This window comes from Anabrus simplex, chromosome 4 (genome assembly GCF_040414725.1).
Source record: "Anabrus simplex isolate iqAnaSimp1 chromosome 4, ASM4041472v1, whole genome shotgun sequence".
Taxonomy (NCBI): Eukaryota; Metazoa; Arthropoda; class Insecta; order Orthoptera; family Tettigoniidae; genus Anabrus; species Anabrus simplex.
In genome coordinates this window covers 201,240,097-201,263,053 of record NC_090268.1, presented here as the reverse complement: position 1 = coordinate 201,263,053, position 22,957 = coordinate 201,240,097, and the positions used below count along the sequence as shown (strand labels likewise).

General features: G+C 38.6%; 2 protein-coding genes across 4 annotated transcripts in view; one reads left to right on the top strand and one right to left on the bottom strand.

Annotated features, from left to right (window-relative positions):
* LOC136871757 (rho-associated protein kinase 1) overlaps nt 1–22,957 on the bottom strand; it is a 166,787-nt gene that overhangs the window by 45,010 nt on the left and 98,820 nt on the right. The window lies entirely within an intron of this gene.
* The window catches only part of qua (villin like protein quail), a 315,565-nt gene that overhangs the window by 278,308 nt on the left and 14,300 nt on the right, over nt 1–22,957 (top strand). For both annotated transcript variants that reach the window (XM_067145307.2, XM_067145306.2), the window contains exons 9-11: nt 2,384–2,567; nt 3,994–4,079; nt 6,534–6,699. In XM_067145307.2, coding sequence (XP_067001408.2) covers nt 2,384–2,567; nt 3,994–4,079; nt 6,534–6,699 — 436 coding nt within the window. The remainder of the gene's footprint in view (nt 1–2,383; nt 2,568–3,993; nt 4,080–6,533; nt 6,700–22,957) is intronic.

Genomic DNA, 22,957 nt, shown 5'->3' with positions numbered 1-22,957 from the left:
AATAAATAGCACAACTAAAATATTTCTTGAAAGGCCCCAGAGTACTTCCCTACAAAGGGTTATTTTGCAATTTAAAAATATTGGTAAATCAACAAGTGGTTAAATGAAGTTCTATGATCGGAGTGTTATATTGAATTTGAGTTTATACGAGAGATCCTAGATGAACTTTAGGGTGTATTGAGATCTTAGAAAACTGATATTTATTCTGAAAATTATTAACATCGAGTGGATGTACTGTATAGGATTGTGACAGCGCATATATTTCATTTACCTAATTGCATTCTGAAGAGATCAATTGGAAATTTAATGTCGACAAATGAGAGGCAGGGTGAGTCACTTGAGATTATCAATAAATATTGTCAAAAATTTTAATTCCCATCTATTATTCGCCCTGCGAAATCATCCTTCTCTGTACCGACTCCAATCGCAACCGCACACAACCTGAGATCCTTCCCCTGCTCTGGCCCCATAACTATTTCCCGGTACAATACATACATACATATATACATGACAAAATTACTGGATAGGCTTAGTTGATTTCTACTTAAGGGGAAGGAGATTGCAGGCTAAGGGCTCCATTCAGGATCAGAATTCAGGACAGCTGTCTGTGAGAAATCGGTACAAGTCACTGCAGGTAGAACAACCGAGGGAAGATGAGGAACGGGGAACTGTTGCTGAGAAGTATAACACAAGAAGTAAGAACAGAAAGACAAAAAGTCTCAGTACTGCAACAAGCATGGCTAGGCACTAAAGCGTGACATAAAAAGGGGTAAGTGATGTTTCAACCTTAAAAATCTATATAAACAAATACAAACCATCATAATTATTAACATTCTTTTGTTACGGACATATTCATCCATAACGTTGCAGTAAACAGCACACCAATCAACTAAGTAACAAATATTCGTGTCCCTTTTAACCACGCTTTAACAACAAACAGACCAGTAAAAATTGGCCGACTCAAATCAGTTGGGGATTGGTGAAGACTACAAGTATGACGCATACAACAGATTACAAACCTCCAATGTTCCATTTTTAATAAGGGTGTAATTCTCATCTAATGAGAATATATTGCAAGTTTAATCTTCTAATTCATTATTCTTCATATTATGAACATTTATACTTTGATAAATAACTTAACTCTAGCAGTGTTAGAAAAAAATGGGAATTTTTAGCCAAATCTTACAATTTAATTGGCACATTACTATGACTTGGACATCAACTTCCTGTGATTAACGTCTAGTCTATTTTAGACCCATTTTAATTGTTACTTCTTCCTGTTTACTTTTTATATAGTAATGATATTTTATTGTATAACATAATTTTAATAAACAACTAATTGTAAAAGTCCGGCCCCGCGGTGTAGAGGGCAATGCATCTGCCTGTCAGCTGGCAGCCCTGGGTTCGATTCCTGGCTGGGTCAGGGGTTTTTAATTGTAAATGATTAATATCCCTGGCCTGTGGCTGGTTGTTTGTGTCGTCCTGAACATTCTTTTCCTCACATTCAACACTCCACATTTCCTCCATTCCAATTACACGCAGGTTCATATCACATGGTGTAAGTAGGGGAAAAAGATCTTTATAGGTCGACGCCCCGAACAAATAGCATTTAAAAAATAAATAAAAAATTGTAAAATAAGGTTTAATACAATGACTCAACTTTGAGATAATTGTACAAAATTGCTGAAGATGCTCGACACAACGAGTGAAACATGTCCCATTTAACGTTTGTATTGTGGTAAATGTCCTTTTAGAGACAATAAACATTTTTATGTATTGAATAATGTGGACATTAAAACAAGAAATTGTAACTATTAATTGGTATGTTCCGAGCTGTCAGTGGAGAGATGGCGTGGAATGACATCAGTAGACGAATAAGTTTGAGTGGTGTCTTTAAAAGTAGGAAAGATCACAATATGAAGATAAAGTTGGAATTCAAGAGGACAAATTGGGACAAATATTTGTTTATAAGGAAGAGGAGTTAGGGATTGGAATAACTTACCAAGGGAGATGTTGAATAAATTTCCAATTTCTTTGCAATCATTTAAGAAAAGGCTAGGAAAACAACAGATAGGGAATCTGCCACCTGGGCAACTGCCCTAAATACAGATCAGTAGTGACTGATTGAAGGGCTACAAAGTGCGTGAAAAAATGAAATATTGATTAGATAGTAATTGAGTCAGCACACATAGATTGAACTCTAGTTTTGTTTTAAAATACCAACAATGAAAAACTTAGAAATGAAATCATTTCAATCTTTATATAATTAATAAATACAAAAATACATAAGTAAGAAGGATTATCATAAAAAAATATTGCTCCATATTTATATTTTGAATGAATGATAAGATATAAGCTAACATGTTTGGAAATACGTTTGCAGGGCAAGCATTCCCCTTCCGATGAGCAAGGTACTGCAGCACTGAAGGCTGTGGAGAAAGACGATGAGCTGGGAGGAGCACCAGTGCAAGTGAGAGTAGTGCAAGGGAAGGAGCCTGCTCACTTTCTTGCTATGTTTAAAGGCAGAATGCTCATCTTCAATGGAGGACATGCATCAGCTTTTGAAGGTAAGGTCTTTGTCCTGTCTATTTGCGATATAAGAATAATTAGCTAAAATTCCCGTCATTGACAGGATAATTACTTAGCATGTGCATGATTATATTTTGTGTTCACCCCTCATGTTGTTCCCTAGATTCTGAGGCACATAAGTGGACATGCCTCTTCCTGGCAGCAGGTTGTTATGACTTACTCGCTTCCTTGCTCTCTTATTACAAGTAATGAAAATTATTGCTATCTGTCACCCTTTGCAGTTTAATATTGTTTTGTATTATTGCTGATTTTGATTTGATCTCTTCCTTCTAGTATAAAAGAAAGCAAAGTCTTTCAGCGACTGACAGCTGAAGAGTACAATTCTTTGAGCAGTTACTTATGCTGGGCTCTTCATTCATTGCCTTTCTTTCCAATCCCCTTGGTTGCTTCATATTCTTACCCAATCACAATGGTATTAAGTTATCAAGGCCATACTGTCTTTCATTTCTTAACCATCTGTGACCTTCCTCTTTTCTTGCAGTGGTGGGTGGTGGTGGTGGTGGTGGTGGTGGTGGTGGTGGTGGTGGTGGTAATTACACTTTTAAGAGAAGTTACAATTGGGCAACCATCCTCTTCTATTTTCTTGCCTGACACTTATTTTTGAGGTTCAGAACTCCTCTTCTTTTCCTTCTTTTCCCTATAAATATTCCCTACAAGTAGTAAAAGTAATAAATAATTCTGTATTTACAGGATCATAGTCATAGCAGTATTTTCACTTACTTGTGCCAGGATCCTCTCTTTCAGCTTTTCTCTCCAAATTCCCCTGGTAAACTGTTATTCCTTTTGATCTGTGAGGTCTAAAGAGCACTTCTACTTTACAACTTTCATGGCCATGCCCTTTCTTTCACCGCTACCCTCAATCTTTTAGGGATTAGAACTCCTCCTGTTTCAGGTATGCTTAATGTCAACAGGGTCAGATAACCTTGTTTCATCATTTAACAACAATCACCACTGCAGCACCACTTGGTGGGTTGCGGATTGTGATGCCGCTATAGTCTTACCCTACCTTTCATAGCAGAAGCCAAAGGCGCAGACCTCCTTATGGTCATGGCCCCTTGGGTAACAGTTCAACTATGTCTACAGAGACACACATCTTGAAAGTACGGGACATTGAAATCCCATGATTCTTTGCTTACTTCCATCTTCTCTGTCTCCTTCCTATCTATCTCTCTTGACTCTACATTTTTGCAAGTCTGTAGATGTTACATTTGCAATGATTGACATCTGTTTTCTTTCCATTTATATTGTTTCTCCTTTCTTAATAGTGTCATCATTCTCATCACGAGCCACTAATCAAACTATTAGGTCCCTTAAAAGGTCATCATCATCACTACCATAAGTTTAATTAGATCTAGTCAGCGTCATACTATATATTCATATATTTCCCAATGCTATGTTTGACAGGTGAAGAAGCCAAGAGTTCAAGTATTCCAGACACCTTCTTACTCCATGTGCGAGGGAATGCAAACCATAACACCAGAGCAACACAGGTATGCTATCTCATAAGTCATGTCTTTTCATGTGTTTGCCAGGAGACTGCAGAGATTGCCTGGCTGTCGATGAAATATTATATATATATATATATATATATATATATATTATTGTATTGTAACATTTTATGGTCAACATGGGACCACTCCAGTCAATTATACAAACAAAATTTAACTTTTCTATGCTTCCAATATTTCTTCATCCTCTCAGATGCCGACATCCTTTCTTCACTTGAGATCACTCCTCTACATTTTGCCTTTTTATTAATGTTGGCTAGTAGTCTCACATGTGAGTCGTTGAAAACCTTAATTTTTTCTGTTTTGTTCTTGAGATCATTCAGTGTTATTTGAAGTTCATTAACACATTGGAGACGGCCATATTTGAATGTGCTACCCTCCAGAAATCGCAGGATTTTTAATGGTTTTTGAAAATTTTTAAATGCTAGGGTAAGCCATGATTATAACAACTTTTGGAATGCATAGAAAAATCACACTTTCTTCTACACAAAAATGAGTTTTAATTATCATAATAGTGCAGCGATTTTTAAATATAAATTTATGAATATAATATGTTTTACGAACGAAGAAAAAATCTGACGCAGCTATGGATGCCAGTTCGATTAATATTTCAAAATTTGACTTTGTGGGCACATGTACTGAAGCACACTAATACAGGTTCTAACCTAATTGGTCAATTGGCACCAGTATCCTTGTTTACAACCAGGAATTTGAATTTCCACTGTCCTTTGTTTGACGACGGGGTTGCACCGAGTTGCTGCAGGTACACGGGAAACATCCACATTTTCAGGAAGCGGTATAAACCAATATTACAGAACCCACTTCAAGGAAGCGATATAAAACTATGTTACACTTTACACCAATTTGAGATTAGCTCATTTTCTACATTTACTAGCCTGAAGCGCCAGAATCATCATGTTTACTTAGTGTGTAATTGTCATCCTCATCCTCATTTTCAGAAGTCATGTCTTCCACAAGAACATCCGTTCTTATGCTCATAACTAGTATATTTTATGCTTATAGAAGTATTCAACAGTATCCTAGTGAATTCACAGCATGCTGAAACAGCAGCTACAATTTTTTAGCCACAGTGAAATCGTGCCCGTAGATTCTCCGAGCTCCGTCAGCAGCAATGAATTAGCGCACCCGTAGTTTCTACGAGCGGCATCTCCAATGCGTTAATATAATTCTTAATTTCTGTGATCTATTTAATCTTACCCCCTGTGGGTGGGGGATGCAGATGAAAACCACACCCACGCTATCCCCTGCCTGTTGTAAGAGGTGACTAAAAGGGGAGACCAATGGATCCTGAATTTTGAACCATGAGATTTCCTGTGATTAGTACCATCACGTGAGGAACACCATGAGTCGACTTTTCTTGCAATTAGTACCATGACGTGAGGAATACCACGGGACTGTGGGTGAATCACTACAGGTTTACAGTACCCGCGTATAGTATCCGCCACTATGACAGAGGCTCCCCTCTGAGAAACACCACGGGTCTGGGCATTGCCTGTGATTAATGCCACTATATGAGTGATGCCGTGGGTCTGCGTTGCCTGTGAATAGTACCCGCTACGTGAAGAACACCACGGGATAGTACCTATGAGTGACACCATTATGTGACAAACACCACAGGTCTGTATAAAAAAACAAGTAGCACACATTTCTTACCTCAAGCATCAAACCTTCCTTTGATCTGTTCTTGTCTTCCCAACCATACTCCTCAGGAACTTCTCCCTGGCCTAAATTTTACTCTCATCTCTTGCTGTCAATGTCCAAGTCTCTGATGCATACATTAATATAGGGGTAGAGTACATCTTGTACATTATCTCTTTGCATTCGATAGGAACTTCTGTGTTCCACACAAAGTTTCTTACATTCTGGTAGAACTTCCCACTCTTTTTTTTTTTTGTTAACAAGATGCTTTACGTCACACCGACACAGACAGGTCTTATGGTGACGATGGGATGGGGAAGGGCTAGGAGTGGGAAGGAAGTGGCCATGGCCTTAGTTAAGGTACAGCCCCAGAATTTGCCTGGAAGATGGGCAATAACAGAAAACCATCTTCAGGACTGCCGACAGTGGGGCTCGAACCCATTATCTCCCGAATACTGGATACTGGTCAGGCAATTACACCGGTTATTAATGGACCATTATGGCACATTTGCGATGGCTTTTCTCGCATGGATATTAACCTGCAGTCTTGTACCTTTAATCAATTATGTTACCTTGACAAATATATTGCCAAAATTTCTGCATTCTACATTCCTTATGTCATGGTGTTCGGATATTTTTTCCTGCCAGTGTATAACCTTCTGTTATAATTTGGATATCACCAGGAACATGGCCATAAATACAAATTAAAGGCTGATTATAGATTTTGCCCTTTTACTGTTTAAAGGATGACTAATTTATTATTTCATGTATTTTCAGGTTGATCTACGAGCTGCTTCACTCAACTCAAATGATGTATTTGTGCTGAAAGGAGCGAAGACCTGTTTTGTATGGTGTGGAAAGGGGGCTACTGGTGATGAGAGAGAAATGGCTAAGCAAATAGCTGAGGTTGCTTCCCATGGAGATTACGCACTGGTCTATGAAGGCAAGTACTGCTACCTAGTGATCATGATGAATAACCATCAGATAGACATAACGTTTCAATAGGTACGAGATTTTAAAAAATGAGGATTATCAGAACTAATCGACGGACAGATTTTCACAGATGGCCTTGGAGACTGACTGTAATAGCACAGTCTAGCATAGCAGTCGAGAAGCTGTAATAAGAGGAAAGTTAATCCATTTGACTGCTGGAGTTACACTGACGTCTCTAGCGGTGAGCAAGAGGCAACTTGCTAGCAGACAACTGCTTAAGACATGGCCTTCCTAATAAAGATGCACATTATCTATAGAAATAGAATTATGATGTTGTCTGCTACTTCAAATTATTTGCTTATGCTTCATATTTACCTTGTATTATCATCATCATCATCAACATCATCATAGAACCCTTCCAGCTTGCCAGATAGGGTAGTGCTGAACGAGCCTTCACCATCATTGTCTGTCCAGAAATGCCTTCTCTGTCACCTCTGACTCCCAGTTCCCTCCTCTTCTCTCCACATCCTCTCAGTTTGTGTAGCCATCTCTTCCTAGGTCTTCCCACTGGCCTTCTTCCTTCAATCATCCTTTCTAGGCATGCATGTGCAGTTCTTGTGCCAGGCATTCACTTTACATGTCCATACTATGTTAGTCTCGAAGTCCTTAGCTTTTCATCTATCGAGTCCACTTCCAGTTCCATTCTGATGTCATCGCTCCCTACATGGTCCTTGTGTGTTTTTGGAGAGTAGTTCATTGGAACTTCATTTCACTTGCTTGTAATTTACTAAATTCTCTCTCTTTCAGTGTACATCTTGTAGACTGTATGTGGGAATGGGCATGAAGTATGACTTATACAGAGTCATCTTGATTCTCATCATGGGCACTTTGTTATCCCAAAGTTGTTTTATGAGGTTGTAGAAGTTGGAACTGCTAGACACTCTGTTTACTATTTCTTTATCTGCAGCAACCTTGTTGGAAATCATACTCTCAAGGAATTTGAATACCTGTACACATTGAACGTTTTCACCTTCAAGCTTTATGTGGCAACCAGTATCTTTCCTACTCATTTTTAGTACAACAGTTTTTTGTTGTGCTAACTTTTATCTGATACTGTTTGAACTTTCCTACCCATTCATCCAGCCTAGTTTGTATCTCTACCTCTGTCTCTCCCCAGATGGCTACATCGTCAGCAAACACCAATGTGTGTAGTTCTCCATCTTGTTTTCTTTTCATGGCGGTAATGAATAGTAATGGTGAGAGTGCATTCCCTTGTTGGACATGCTGTGTGGTATTAAACCATTCTGAATGGCCACCCCAATGCGCACACAGCTCCTACAGTTGTGGTACAGCATCTGGACCTTGCCTATGAGATATTCAGGCACTCCCAGTTCTCTGAAGCACTTCTATACAACTGGTCTAGGCACCCTATTGTATTCCTTTTCTAGGTATAAGAAACTACAGTTAGGTCTTTCCCTCTCTCCAGTGCTGTTCCATTAACATCGCTAGGGTTCTTCTGTTGGTTCTAAATCCATGCTGTTCTTTCTTTCCTTCTTTCTTTCTTTCTTTCTTTCTTTCTTTCTTTCTTTCTTTCTTTCTTTCTTTCTTTCTTTTATTTTATTTTATTTTATTTTATTTTATTTTATTTTATTTTATTTTATTTTATTTTGTGCCTTCATATGTGGCAAAGTTAGGGCTCATGGCCCTCTCTTACACTTACCCACAACATACAATACGTAGTCACATAATTTGGAAAATTAACACTGTTTACAGTCTCTAGAAACAACCAAAATTAATGGAGTAAAATAAAACATACATACATACATACATACATTATCATTATAGACTGTTATGCCTTTCAGCGTTCAGTCTGCAAGCCTCTGAGAATTTACTAAACGTCGCCACAATCCTCGATTTGCAACTAGTGTTGTGGCCTCATTTAGTTCTATACCTCTTATCTTTAAATCGTTAGAAACCGAGTCTAACCATCGTCATCTTGGTCTCCCTCTACTTCTCTTACCCTCCATAACAGAGTCCAATATTCTCCTAGGTAACCTATCCTCCTCCATTCGCCTCACATGACCCCACCAGCAAAGCCGGTTTATGCGTGCAGCTTCATCCATCGAGTTCATTCCTAAATTAGCCTTTATCTCCTCATTCCGAGTACCCTCCTGCCATTGTTCCCAACTGTTTGTACCAGCAATCATTCTTGCTACTTTCATGTCTGTTACTTCTAACTTATGAATAAGATATCCTGAGTCCACCCAGCTTTTGCTCCCGTAAAGCAAAGTTGGTCTGAAAACAGACTGATGTAAAGATAGTTTCGTCTGGGAGCTGACTTCCTTCTTACAGAATACTGCTGATCGCAACTGCGAGCTTACTGCATTAGCTTTACTACACCTTGTATTATAATTGTTATTTTGTTTATGATTGATATTATCTATCTACATCACCTAACAATAGCTCTAAATCATATTTTCCCTCATTCACACTAACATTCATACAAGCTGTTCATGTATTTAATAAGAAATCTCAACAAGACCACTTCAGTGAGGCTGTTCAAGTACTATTTTATGTATATTGACAGGGACAGTGCTCCATAGCCTTGCTTCAGGCACCTGGAATGAGTGGCTGTATACAGATGAGTGATTAACCGGTATCATAAGGGTAGAAGTCAATCTGGTATTATGTCCATGTATAGATGAGAGGAAGTTAAATGTGAGGATAGGTATTCAGGTGTAGATTCGCTCAGAAGTCAAAAAATTAGTGTCACAGTATGTAGGTTTCTTAGTTTATTGATTTTCAGCCAGGATAACTTCTCATAATAATAAGAAATATGTATCCTAAAGTTCAAAGAAAATATTGATCATATGCAAGAGTTCATTGCCCTATGAAGTTTCACTGTGTGTTCTTCAGTTGCATTGCTTAGTACAAGATCACAGTAATCACCCGTCAGGTTTGGTACTGGCCGCCTAACGCTATCAGGTGTACAAATGTTGAAAATAGATTCAGCTCAGTTTTTTCTGTTGTTCTATCCCGGTTCTATCACTGCTCGCAGTCTGGTTTCAATAATCTTTTCTATTATTTTCAGACCATGTGAGAGAAGTGTGATACCCCTATAGTTGGCACACTTTCTTCTGCATCATTTTTTACATAAAGGGATAATCATACCTTGCTCTCAAAGTTCTGTATAGCCACTGCACTCCAGGTATACCTGCTGCTTTGATCATGGCAGCAGTAACATCATCGATCCTAGCTGATTTACCACTTTTCGGCCTTTTTTATTTTTTTTTATTTTTTTTAAGCACGTTTCACCTTTAATTGGAACATCATGTGTCCTCAGCCTTTCTTCCACCTCTTCAGTAGTTTCTTCCTCATTCAGGAGTGTATCAAAATAGGTCTTCATTTCGTTTCTAATTTCCTGTTTGCTCCTGACTACATTTTCATTTACTGTTTCTAGTGCTGTGATGTCCTCTTTGTTAGATCTCTTGCTTTTAACCAGGCTGTACATCATCTTCATGTTTCTTTTACTATTTTCTATAGTTTCTGGGTAAATTCACCCCAACTCTCTCCTTCTCTTCTCTCAGTTGGCTGTTGACACTATTTCTGGCTCTTTCAACATCCTTCACTTTCTTTACGTTATTTCATTTTTCTATTGCCTCTTTTACTCTGTCATTCCATCAGGACGTACATTTATTCACAACTTTCCTGTTTCTTCTTCTGTACTGCTGATGAAACTAGTTTTAAAATTATTCAATTCCACATCACTACACCTGAACTCTGACATTGGTAACTTGCTTTTGGTCTATTCTTGGAACTTCTGTTTACAGTCCTCTTCCTTTTAGATTCCAGTCTTTAATCTTTGGTATCCTCTTCTTGGTCTTTGTCTTCTGCACTTGAATTCCTATCAGGTCAGCCACCAGAAGTTTATGGTCGCTATCAAGACATTCACTAGGAATAGCTTCCAAATCCCACATTTGTTTTCCACACCTTAAATCAGTTATCATGTAATCTATCACCGACTTATAAAATAACATGGTACAGCCGTGATGGTAGATATGACTTTCTTTCTTCTGGAACCATGTGTTCTTTATCAGCAAGTTCTTCCTTAAGCTCAAATCAAGTAGATGTTCTCCTTCCATGTTCCTTGTCCCATATCCGAATGGCCCCATAATCCCTTCATATCCAGTTTTTTCTACTCCTACCTGGGCATTAAGGTCACTCATTAGTAATAGGTTCTCTTCATTTATACTGTCCTCTAGTTAGTTGTTGGAGGAAGTTCAGCTTTTCTTCTTTTCAAACACACCTTCGTTTAATACAGTTAATGGAAGTAACATCAGAAATGCAGTCAATGTCCCTATCAAGAACAAAGCCTATTCCATTTCTTGCTTCTGTCTTATTTCCACACCAGTACAGTTTGTATACATCATTCAGTAATTTTGTGTTGCATCCCTTCTTCCACTTTGACTCATTTAGACCCAAGATGTTAATGCGTCTATGCTTCATCACATCTGTTATTTCATTACATTTTCCAGTCAGTGTTAATATGTTCAAGGTAGCAACTCTGAGGCTAGATTTTCTGTTATTTCATCTCCATTTGGTATTTCTTCTTATAATGTTTGGATGAGTTCAGACTCACTTGAATCATCATTATTTCGAAAAGTACTTGAAGTTTGGTCTTCAGTTGAGTTATTTTTCGTTCCAAGACTTTTTCTTTGGTTGAAAGCAATTTGTCCAGCTGACTTGCTACGCCTATCACCTAAGAGGATTTTTCTGTTGGGGTTTTTCTCTCTTAGTCTTTAGTAGCCCCCCTGCCACATCTGAAAGGCAACAGTTTGTTGATGAATTCATGTGTCATTTCCTGCACAATGGTTTTATCAAACCTCCTAAGGGAACTCTTCCACCCATAGCCATTGGTTCACCCTTAGGTTGTCAGGTTTGGTACTGGCTGCCCAACCCTATCAGGTGTACAAATGTTGAAAACAGATTCAGCTCAATTTTTTCTGTCTGTCTACTTGTATCAACATCACATGAAAATGGTTGAACAGAATTTCTGGATACTCTGTATCCAGGGATAGCCGACATGTGCACTAAATTATATATTACTAGATTTTTTTTACAGTGATGTAGCAATATTAACGGGGCCAAAATAAAAATTGTAAAGTTTCTCCATTATTATCTTCTGTATCAAAAGCCAGTCTTCTTCTTTTCCTACCACTTTTCGCACATGTGTGGGGTTGCGGGTGCGAACTGCGTTGCACATGTGGATTAGGCCGTGTTTTACGGCCGGATGCCCTTCCTGCCACCAAGCCTATATGGAGGGATGTAATCACTATTGCATGTTTCTGTGGTGGTTGGGAGTGTAGTGTTGTGTGAATATGAAGAGGAGAGTGTTGGGACAGACATAAATCCCAGTCCCAGAGCTAGAAGAATTAATCAGAAGCGATTAAAATCCCCGACCCGGTCGGGAATCGAACCCGAGACCCTCTGAACCGAAAGCCAGTACGCTGACCATTCAGCCAACGAGTCAGACCTGTATCAAAAGCCAGTATGTAATAAAAATTGTATAAAGTATAGTTTCAAATCTTTTATGTTTCACCCATTTTTACCATGTGAGGAAAAATAATGGAGATATTCACGATTATTATATTTTCCCAAACTTCCAAATATATCCAGAAATATAAGTTCTATCTGAAAAATGCACATAACAATAATTATAGGAAATCTCCCTTCAAATCCTTTATATTTACAGACAATGAGTTTCATATTGAGTTCCATATAGATATCAAATGGGCCTCCGTGGCTCACACAGCAGTGCGTTGGCCTCTCACCACTGGATACCGTGGTTCAAATCCCAGTCACTCCATGTAAGATTTGTGCTGGACAAAGCAGAGGCAGGACAGGTTTTTCTCCAGGTACTCCAGTTTTCCCTGTCATCTTTCATTCCAGCAACACTCTCCATTCTCATTTCATAGCTTTTCATAGTCATTAATAAATCACTTTGGGAGTGGCAACCCCATCGTAATAATAGCCTATATATATGATTCATTCATTACATCCCTGACCTGGTCAATGACTGGAAAACAGGTTGTAGGTTTTCATTTTCATTGATATCAACTATACATATACAAAGAATGCTATATCTCCGCCTTTTCAATACAGCATTTGATCAGTAAAGAATCACATAATAAAAATTAGGAGAACATGTTTCGTCTAAATATAGGACATCTTCAGCTACTAGATATGTGGGGGACTAAAACATAATTCAATTAAACTTATGTGATTAAAAGAGGGAAAGCATGTCCTCTCTGTTGTATATCAAGCACTTGTCCCATTAGGTTACTAAATGCAGTTTACAATCAATAATGTTCACTACATACATATCCCACGTCGTTCCATCTTAAGTGATGGGTCGGCGAACGAGGCTTCACCACCAGTTGCGTTCTCTGAACTCTCCTTCTTCGATGTTTTCCAAAGTGTGTCCTCGCTGTTGAATGTCAATCTTCACCATGTCCTTGTACCTGAGTCTTGGTCGCCCTCTTGGTCTTTTGTCTTCAAGTTTTAGATCATACATTTTTTCGGTAATCTGTTGTCTTGCAAGTGATAAAAATCATTGTTATCCGTATTGAAGATACTGAATGTAGGATGCTAAAAGGTTTGTTTTATCACCTATTCAATACATATAAATTTTATAAATTAGGAATTTATTATTGATTCCACTTGAGACATGTTTCGCCCTTCATTGAGGGCATCATCAGTCAAATTATTACCTCAAGGCAAAAAATCAGGTACCTGGTTAGTAGTTGACATGCACAAATTAATACATATTATTAATACACATACAAAATTAAGTATGGGAAATAGTTGTACAAAAGTGATGGTTGAACATATAGGTTTATAGATGAGAAGTCAGCACCAATGCGTAAATTAAAATAGTAGAGTTCGGCAGTGGTGCTCTGGAGAACAGTTGACGCAATCATAGGAAAATATAAAGTTTTTAAAGATATTTACATTATAACAATTAAGGGAGAAAAGGTGTAGTGTTCGGCGTCAATGTTTGTAACCAAAAATTAATGTCAAAGGTTGGTAACTATAAAGTATTTACATTGTTCAATTGAACAGTTGAGATAAAGTTTTAAAGTTTTAAAACCTCATTTGGCTATGAAATATTTCCCTACCCCCGGTGATTTTAACTAAAATTATACCGCTCTACACATTTCTGAAATGTCAATGCTAATTCCTTCTTCCAACCTCTAAAACATCAGGACGCACTTGGTACTAGAATTTTTTATCCTTGCGCACCAAGCTGCTCTTGTGTAATTGTGTATATAATTGTAAATCTCAACTGTTCAATTAGATAATGTAATTACTATATAGTTACCAACCATTGACATTATTTTTTATTACAAACATTTACGCTGAATGTTATAATGTAAATATTTTTAAAACTTTATCTCAACTGTTCAATTGAACAATGTAAATACTTTATAGTTACCAACCTTTGACATTAATTTTTGGTTACAAACATTGACGCCGAACACTACACCTTTTCTCCCTTAATTTGTTATAATGTAAATATCTTTAAACTTTATATTTTCCTATGATTGCGTCAACTGTTCTCCAGAGCACCACTGCCGAACTCTACTATTTTAATTTACGCATTGGTGCTGACTTCTCATCTATAAACCTATATGTTCAACCATCACTTTTGTACAACTATTTCCCATACTTAATTTTGTATGTGTATTAATAATATGTATTAATTTGTGCATGTCAACTACTAACCAGGTACCTGATTTTTTGCCTTGAGGTAATAATTTGACTGATGATGCCCTCAATGAAGGGCGAAACATGTCTCAAGTGGAATCAATAATAAATTCCTAATTTATAAAATTTATATGTATTGAATAGGTGATAAAACAAACCTTTTAGCATCCTACAATCTGTTGTCTCCCATGAGTCGCATATGTCCATACCATCTCAGTCACTGCGCTGTTATTCTGTCCTGCAGTCTTACAATTTAAGCCTGCTTGCGGATTTCCTCATTACGGACTCTGCCCCTCCGTGTTTTACCGATCATGCTAGTGACAAATCTCATTTCTGTTGCCTGGATTCTACTAACATCTTTATTTCTCATGGTCCACATTTTGCAACCATAGGTCAGGACTGGTACGTAATAGGTTTCATATATGACTCTCTTACATTTTGTTTGTATTTTCTTGTTCCATATTATGTCTTTAACTATTTTGTAAAAGTTGCTACCTGCCTGAATTCTGTGCAAAATTTCCTTGTCTATAGAACCAGTATCAGAGATAACACTTCCAAGATATTTGAATTGATAGTTCATCTGTAGCTGTTTCCCCACCATTTCAATGTGTCCCATTGGTTGTCCGTATCTCTTCATGACCATAACCTCACTTTTCTCTTGGCTGAAGATGAGTCCATATTCTTTAGCAGCTTCTGTCCAGGAGTTTATTTGTCCTTAAAGGTCTTCTTTAGAGTCTCCCCACAAGCATATATCATCCACGAACAAGATAACTTTCATTTTCTTACCTCCAATGGTTTGGTGAACTTTTCTCTGAATCTCATTCATCACAGTGATGAAAAGAGGAGACAAAACACCACCCTGTCTTAACCCAGATTTTATATCAAAGGTTTCAGTCATTCCTACAGGTGTTTTGACTTTACTTCGGATATCTTCATACAAATTCTTGGTCCTGTGTATCATGTCATCCTGTATTCCAATTTTCTTCAGTGTTTCCCACACCTTCTCTCTGTTCACAGCGTCAAATGCTTTCTTGATATCCAAAAAGGCTAACCACAAATCTCGGTTGTGTTCGTAGTATTTTTCTATTAAATGACGGACTGTAAAGATTAAATCAGTTGTTGATCTCCCTTTCCTGAATCCATACTGTACTTCAAAGACGTCTCTTCAATAAGGGGTCTGATTTTACGCTCTATAATTCTTTCATAAAGTTTACCAACTTGAGATGTTAAAGTGATACCTCTATAGTTGAAACATTTCTTTGTATCTCCTTTCTTGAAAAATTGGAATTATGATGCCTGTTTTCCAGTCGACTGGTATGTCCCTTTCTTTCCAGATCTTACGAAAGAGTCTTTAGATCCAATGTTTTCCAGAAATGCCCATAGCCTTGATCATTTCTCCATTAATTTCATCAGCACCAGTTGATTTTCCAGGCATATTCTACATCACTCCATGTTAAGTCTAACCCGTTGTCAGAGGCAGACTTGCATGAGATAGTACCGGTACTGTCTTTTTGTGTAGGCTGCATGCAATTCACATTTAGCAATTCATCAAAGTAAGTCCTCCAAGTCTCTTTGATCTTCTCATCTTCAGTGATTAGATTTTCATTGTCATCTCACCGGGCGAGTTGGCTGTGCGCGTTGAGGCGTGCGGCTGTGAGCTTGCATCAGGAAGATAGTAGGTTCGAATCCCACTATCGGCAGCCCTGAAGATGGTTTTCCGTGGTTTCCCATTTTCACACCGGGCAAATGCTGGGGCTGTACCTTAATTAAGGCCACGGCCGCTTCCTTCCAACTCCTAGGCCTTTCCTATCCCATCGTCGCCATAAGACCTATCTGTGTCGGAGCGACGTAAAGCCCCTAGCATTGTCATCTCTTAGGTATTTGGAGTGTTCTTTATCTCTTTTTCATCATCCCATATAACATTTTCTTTTTACCATTAACATCCTCTTTCAATTCATCACTCCACTTGTTCAACCACTTCTCTTGTTCTTCTGTAACAACTCTGTTTGCTTGTTTTTTTAGTAACCCTGTATACTTCCTTATTATGGTCAGTCCATTCCTTGAAATATTTTCTGAACATGTTGTTCTTGTTCAGGACAGCAGTTCTTGTCTGTCATTCCACCATGGAGTTTCCTTCCATCTTCTTGTGCCACTGGTTCGTCCACATACTTTCTCAAATATCATTACTAGATTTTCTTTCCGATCCTTCCATTCCTCCTCAACTGTTCTTTCATCTGTCTTTGGTATTACTGTTTTGATGTTTCCTTGGAACTTGTCCTCCAGCTTCCAAGTCTTGAGTTTCTTTACCTGTGTGGTAAAGAAACTCTTCTTTAAACTTGTTAAACTTGAAGTATCCAATGAAGAGTCTACAGTATGATCACTTTCCAGGAAAACACTAGGAAACACAGTCTATTTTGTAGTTGTTTCTCAATCAAAAAGTAATCTATAAGAGATTCACTTTTTCCATCCCATCCATATCTTATGACCATTTAAAAAAATATATATATATTTTTTTATATACCATGAGTTTCCTATTACAAGGTTGTTCCTCAGACAGAGATCAAGTAGTCTAGTTCCTTCTGGGTTTTGTGGACCCCATCCATGTGCTCTAGAATACTTTCATACCATTTCTTACAGTTCCTACTTGAGCATTCATATCCCCTATGACAACCATTTCATCTCCTCTTATTCTTTCCTCTTTGTCTTCTTCAAAATGTTCTTTTTCTTCATCTTCACAACCAGTCTGTGGTGCATAGCACTGACTGATGTTGATGTTCTGGGAAGAATCCAATTTCAGCATTATGTGAAGAATCTGATCAGAAACATATTTTACTTCTACTACATGATCTTTTATTTGATGATCCATAACAACACCAACTCCATTTTTTGTTTGATCTCCACCTGACCAGAATAGATGATATCCTTCTCTGAGTTCCTTTGATCCTTTTCCCTTCCACTTGGTTTCACTGAGACCCAGTATGTTTATGTTCCTTGTTTTCATTAAGTCCACACATTCCTCTATTTTGCCAGTTAGTGTCAGAATGTTTAGTGTGGCAATTTTGATTACAGTCTCATATCGAGTTTTGTGTGTTCTCCTCTTTGGCTGTGATGGAGCATCAGGTATTGAACCATCATTAATATCATTACCGATAAGGGAACTAGAGTCATTATTCAGGTGATTACAATATTTCCATCCGAGGCCTCATTTAGTTTTGAAAGCAATTCCAAATTATTCAGAAGCTGACTTGCTGGATCTATCACTTCCGAAGATTTTTCTGTCAGGGTTATCTCCCTTAACCTTTAATAGTCCCCTATCAACCGGCAAGGCAGCAGGGCCTGAGTCAGATCTCAGGGATCAGATATTGCCTCTTCCGCCAGACCCACCATACCAGTGATTTTCACTTCCGCCTTCACTGCCATTGAGGTCTTCACCCGTATCCCTGGGCATGGGTTCCATGTTATACCCCACAGGACTGGGTCCCTGACTGAACTCAGCCATCCTATCACTCTGGCCTACTGAAGTGTAGGGTATACACCGCTCGACGTGGACGCACCAGACAGGAATTACTCAAGTGGAAGAATAGGGAAGATGACCCTATCTCCCTTGAGCCGAGTTAATGGTTGTGTATGATGCCACAACCAAAGGCAATAATGTTCACTAATAGATTAAAATGTATATTCTTCTTCTTAGCATTTATCCTGCTTAATTGTAGGGTCTGCTGTTATGCACTTCCTTTTCCATTTGATGCAGTCTTGTGTATCTTTAGGAGAGACTTTTACCACATACATGTCCTCCCAGGGAATATCGAGCCAGGGCTTCTTTGTTCGCTCTTGTGGTCTGCAGCCCTCAGGACTTAAGTTTAATGCCCTTCTTGCAACCAAAGAACCATTTCTGCATAGTGCGTGGCCATACCATCGCAAACAATTCTCTCGCATTTTCTCAGGGATTGGGGCCACAACAAATGCCATCCGAACATCTTCATTTCTGATGTGATCCAGTCTAGTGAGTCCCATTGGCCAGTGAAGCATCTTCATCTCCATGACATGCAGCTGTTGTTTGTGTCTCCATGTAACTGGCCAACACTCGGTTCCATACAGTGCCACTGGTCTAATGATGGTTCTATAGATTTTGGATTTCAGATACGTTGGATCAAAAAGGACTCCTGTGACTTGGTGCCACTTCATCTAGGCAGTGTTGATTCTGCTGTGAACATCTGGGAGTGTGTCACCATCCGATTGGATAAGTGATCCCAGATATTTAAATTGAGATGTTTTGAGAATCTCAATGCCGTCGATGTTAATTGACCCATCACTTTGTACCCTACATTCTAGGTACTCAGTCTTCCCGACGTTAAGGCACAGGCCATATCTGTCCAAGGAGTTTTTCCAATGTTGGACTAATTGTTGTAAATAGTGGCAGGGGGCCGATGACCTTCGATGTTAGGCCCCTTAAAACAACAAGCAACAAACAAGCAACAATCTTGGCAGGATTCACAGGTGACCATAACATCATCAGCATAGAGTCCAACGGTGTGGTGTTAACACTTCTGTGCTGATGGTGTCAAGACAGAAGATGAACAGAAGTGGAGATAGAGCCGATCCCTGATGAACGCCAACTCAAATGCGAAATGGTGCAGACATTCCAGCAGCACATCGGACAGAGCTGGTGGCATTCTGATACAAAAGCTGGATCCATTGAGTATATACTTCTGGTACATCATGCAGCCTGAGTGCATGCCAAATAAGATCACGAAGCACCCTGTCAAAGGTCTTTTCGAGATCCAAGAAAGCGATGTGGAATTGTTTCTTTTTTTCATTGTGACGTTCTATCAAAAGACGCATTGCATGTATAGCGTTGATTGTTCCTCTTCCTTTCACAAAGCCACATTGGTTTGGGGCAATGTGATCTATGTCACAAAAGCGTGCATCTAGGACACGCTCGAAGATCTTGATTGTATGACAAAGCAGACGAACTGGTCGATAGTTGGAGCAGTCTCTGGCATCTCCTTTCCCTTCCCAGATGAGAATCATAACACTGGTAAACCAACTAGAAGGGGCACAGTCTTCATGTATGTAGTCATTAAAATAAATATATATATATATAAACTTTATTGCGCACAAGTTGTGCCGTATTAGGATAATTAATCAATACAGAGGTCTATGATTGATTTCACACGATTTTTACACGACAGTACATGATATCGGTCACAATGTTTACCACAGAGTTCACATATGCACATCGAGTCCGGGTCGTGGTATGTCTTCGACAGATTTTGTGATGGTAGCCATGGACTGCCATGGAATTTACAAAATGTCTCAGCTCCTGGTTTGTGCTGGTCCATGCTCTGTTCATCATGGCCTCTGAAGAGTAGAACTCTGGCCATATCTCCTTCTTTTTCTTCTCCCTCTCTAACCGCAGTTTCTTCCAGTTGTCTGTACAGGGCAGATTGAATTTCCATCTCAGGTCCTCTATTAGAAATGTTTCTCTCGTGAGTTCGTACGCTAGTCTTGACTTGGTGTACATTGAAATTCCGAGGGCTGCTTTCAAGAATCTGGCTTTCACTTTTTTCATTCGTATTAGGTCTTTATAGCTTAACTTTTCCCATGTTATCTCTATTCCATATGTTAGAATAGGAACGATTTTGGCTTCAAAGAGGGCTATAGCTGTATCCAGGGAAAGTTTGCTTAATGGCATGATATCGTAGATGGCTTTCGTTGTGGCAGCTGCTCGTTGTGTTGTGTGAATTTTGAATGAGTGTGCTGTTGTCTGGACCGTTACGCCCAGATATTTGAAACTGTTCGTAGTTTGTAGAGGTTCATGTTTGAGGTAAACCCTTGCGGACAGGCGTCCTCCTTTCCTGAAGACCATGTGTACTGTCTTTTCTGCGTTTATTTGCAGTCCGTTGTATTCAGCCCATGTTCCTAGAGCATTTATTCCTTTCTGGAGTTCGTTAGTATCGTGAGAACCCATCACCATGTCGTCTGCATATATATAAATCTTGAGGGACGGAACGGAAGTTCTTATTGCTTGGACCATGTCATGTGTGGCTACGTTGAACAGAAGGGGACTAAGGGGGGTCTCCTTGTAACACTTCGTTTGTCTGTATAATTTCTTGCGAGGTTGTTACATTGTCTGAAATTATGATGGTGTTTTTACTCAGGATGTTGTGTATCAAGACGCTTAGTTCCTTGTTTTGTTCCACCATCTGTTCTAGTTTGGCGCATGTTAAGGTCCTGTTGAGATTGTCGAACGCTTTTGTAAAATCAACTAATACTGCGTGGAATTTTCCTTTCGGGAATCTTATATCCTCCTCGATGTCGTCTATGAGGTTTTTGACTGCATGTAGGGTGCTTCGGCTTTTCCTGAATCCAAATTGTTCCTCTGGGATCTTGTTGTCGATTTCCTCTGTTAGTCTTATCTTCACAAGATTCGTCAGAATTTTGAGAAAGTTGTTCTCTAGCGCGATTCCCCGGTATGAGTTTGGGTCAAGTGGCTCTCCTTTTCCCTTGTATATCATTCTAATTTTCGAGGTTTACCAGCTCACCGGGATTTGTCCTTTATACAGACATAAGTTCATCATGTTCGTGATTGCTGGGATTAAAACTTCCGAGGCTGCTTTGATGTGCTCGTTAAATATCCCATCCGGGCCTGCTGCCTTCTTGTTTTTCAATGTTGATATGGTGTTTCTAATTTCCTCTGTTGTAAATCTTCTGATGTCATCGTATTGTCTTGTTATTTCATGAGCTTCGTTGACCCTTTGTTGGTTTAGGATGTTCGTGAAGTGAGCCTCCCAGATTGGCATCTCTATTTTCCCCACTGTCTGTGACTGTTGTGGCTTTAGAGCAATGTAGGGGTTTTCTTTTGCTTCTTCCACCATTCTTCTAGCCTCGAGTTCTGTGAAATCGTCTCGTTTCTTCTTTAGAAGGTTTTTATATTCTTTTCTGAGTCTGCTATATGTGATCAGGTCATCCTGATTTTGAGTGCGTTTGGCCACGTGAAGGGCTGATATGACTCTCTATCTCTCTGTATAGCATTGTTGATCGAACCATTTCTTGGCCTTTCTCTCGTTTATTGTGGAGGTTGCGGCTTTGATTATGTCTTCTAGCGCTGTTGCAGCAGCATCTAGGTCCTTTTCCTGAATCTTTTTTTCAAAGATGGTAAGCTTGTCTCCATTTTCGCGTATTTTATTCACGTCTATCTTTCTGGAGGTTCTTTTCGTATGGTTTGTTTCCTGTCGTGTGCCTGTAGACACTTTCAATTTGAAAGTAGTTGTCACTGGACAATGTTTCTTTATTGGTGTCACCGCGTCAGAATATAACACCTTATAAAATATATGACATTAGGTACACTGATGTGATGGAATCGCAATTAACCCAAGAACTGGCAATTTTAAATCTTGTGGTGGCAGCCATATTTGGTAGCTTTTACTTGTCTAAATAAAATACAAAATATCCACAAGATATGAAATAAATCTATGAAGTTTTATTTATCTATGTAAAGCTAATACACTGAGGATTGTCCTGGTGACACAAAATTGCATAAATGTTTTGACTAGAAAAATGTAAAGTGTAATTCCTAAATTGAATATAATAATAACATTCTAAATCATATGTATACAAAACTGGAACTTGTCACAAACAGAGATAAACAGATTGTCAATAATGTATCTGTAATGCACTAGCAAATGTTTCATCACTCTGAGAGATATATTCTTGAAAATATTAGGGAAAATGAAATTGGCATGCAATCATTTGGTGGCGTACCTTTAGACCATGTTGTTATCATAGGTTGCTTTATGGGAAGTTCATCATCACTTTCACTTTCTGATATTTGATGCGAAGAAATATCTGATAAACCTTCCAAATCTGACTCTGAATCTGTCTGTTCATTCTCAACAACCTCAAAGTCAGATGCATCACTTTTGTCTTCCAACAAATTTTGCACTACAGGTACTTCAGTACTAATTTTCCGTAATGAAGTGAAGATGTCATGTTTAGACAGACACGCTGTACTATAAATGTATATAATCAATCAAATAACAAATAACTCACAGTGAATGGAAAACTATGAAATAAAATTAAAAACTAGCAAAGCAGATCCCGTGAAGGTTTGTTTACAAGCACGACAAAAATAGCGCACAAACAGATCATCAGAAAACTGCACTCATTTATTTCTGTGAAACTGCGCTCAACGAGGTTGTATATATGAATGAAACTGAACTCACGGCTGCTGTGGATATCGAGAATGACAAGAAGTAGACTGTCATGGCATCTGTTGAAGAAATGAGGAAATTACGAGAAGAAATACAAACATGTCGAATATTCGACAGTTCCACTACAGCAGGGACCAAAGTGTTCAATATTCGAGAGTTGCCAGTTCTAGGGTTAAAAGTCTTATGTGTTAGATAATATTATAGTCTTCATAAAAAGCTTGAAATACTAATAGCATCATTTCTTGATGAATTTAAATGTTTACACAATTCTTATTTCATTGAACATGC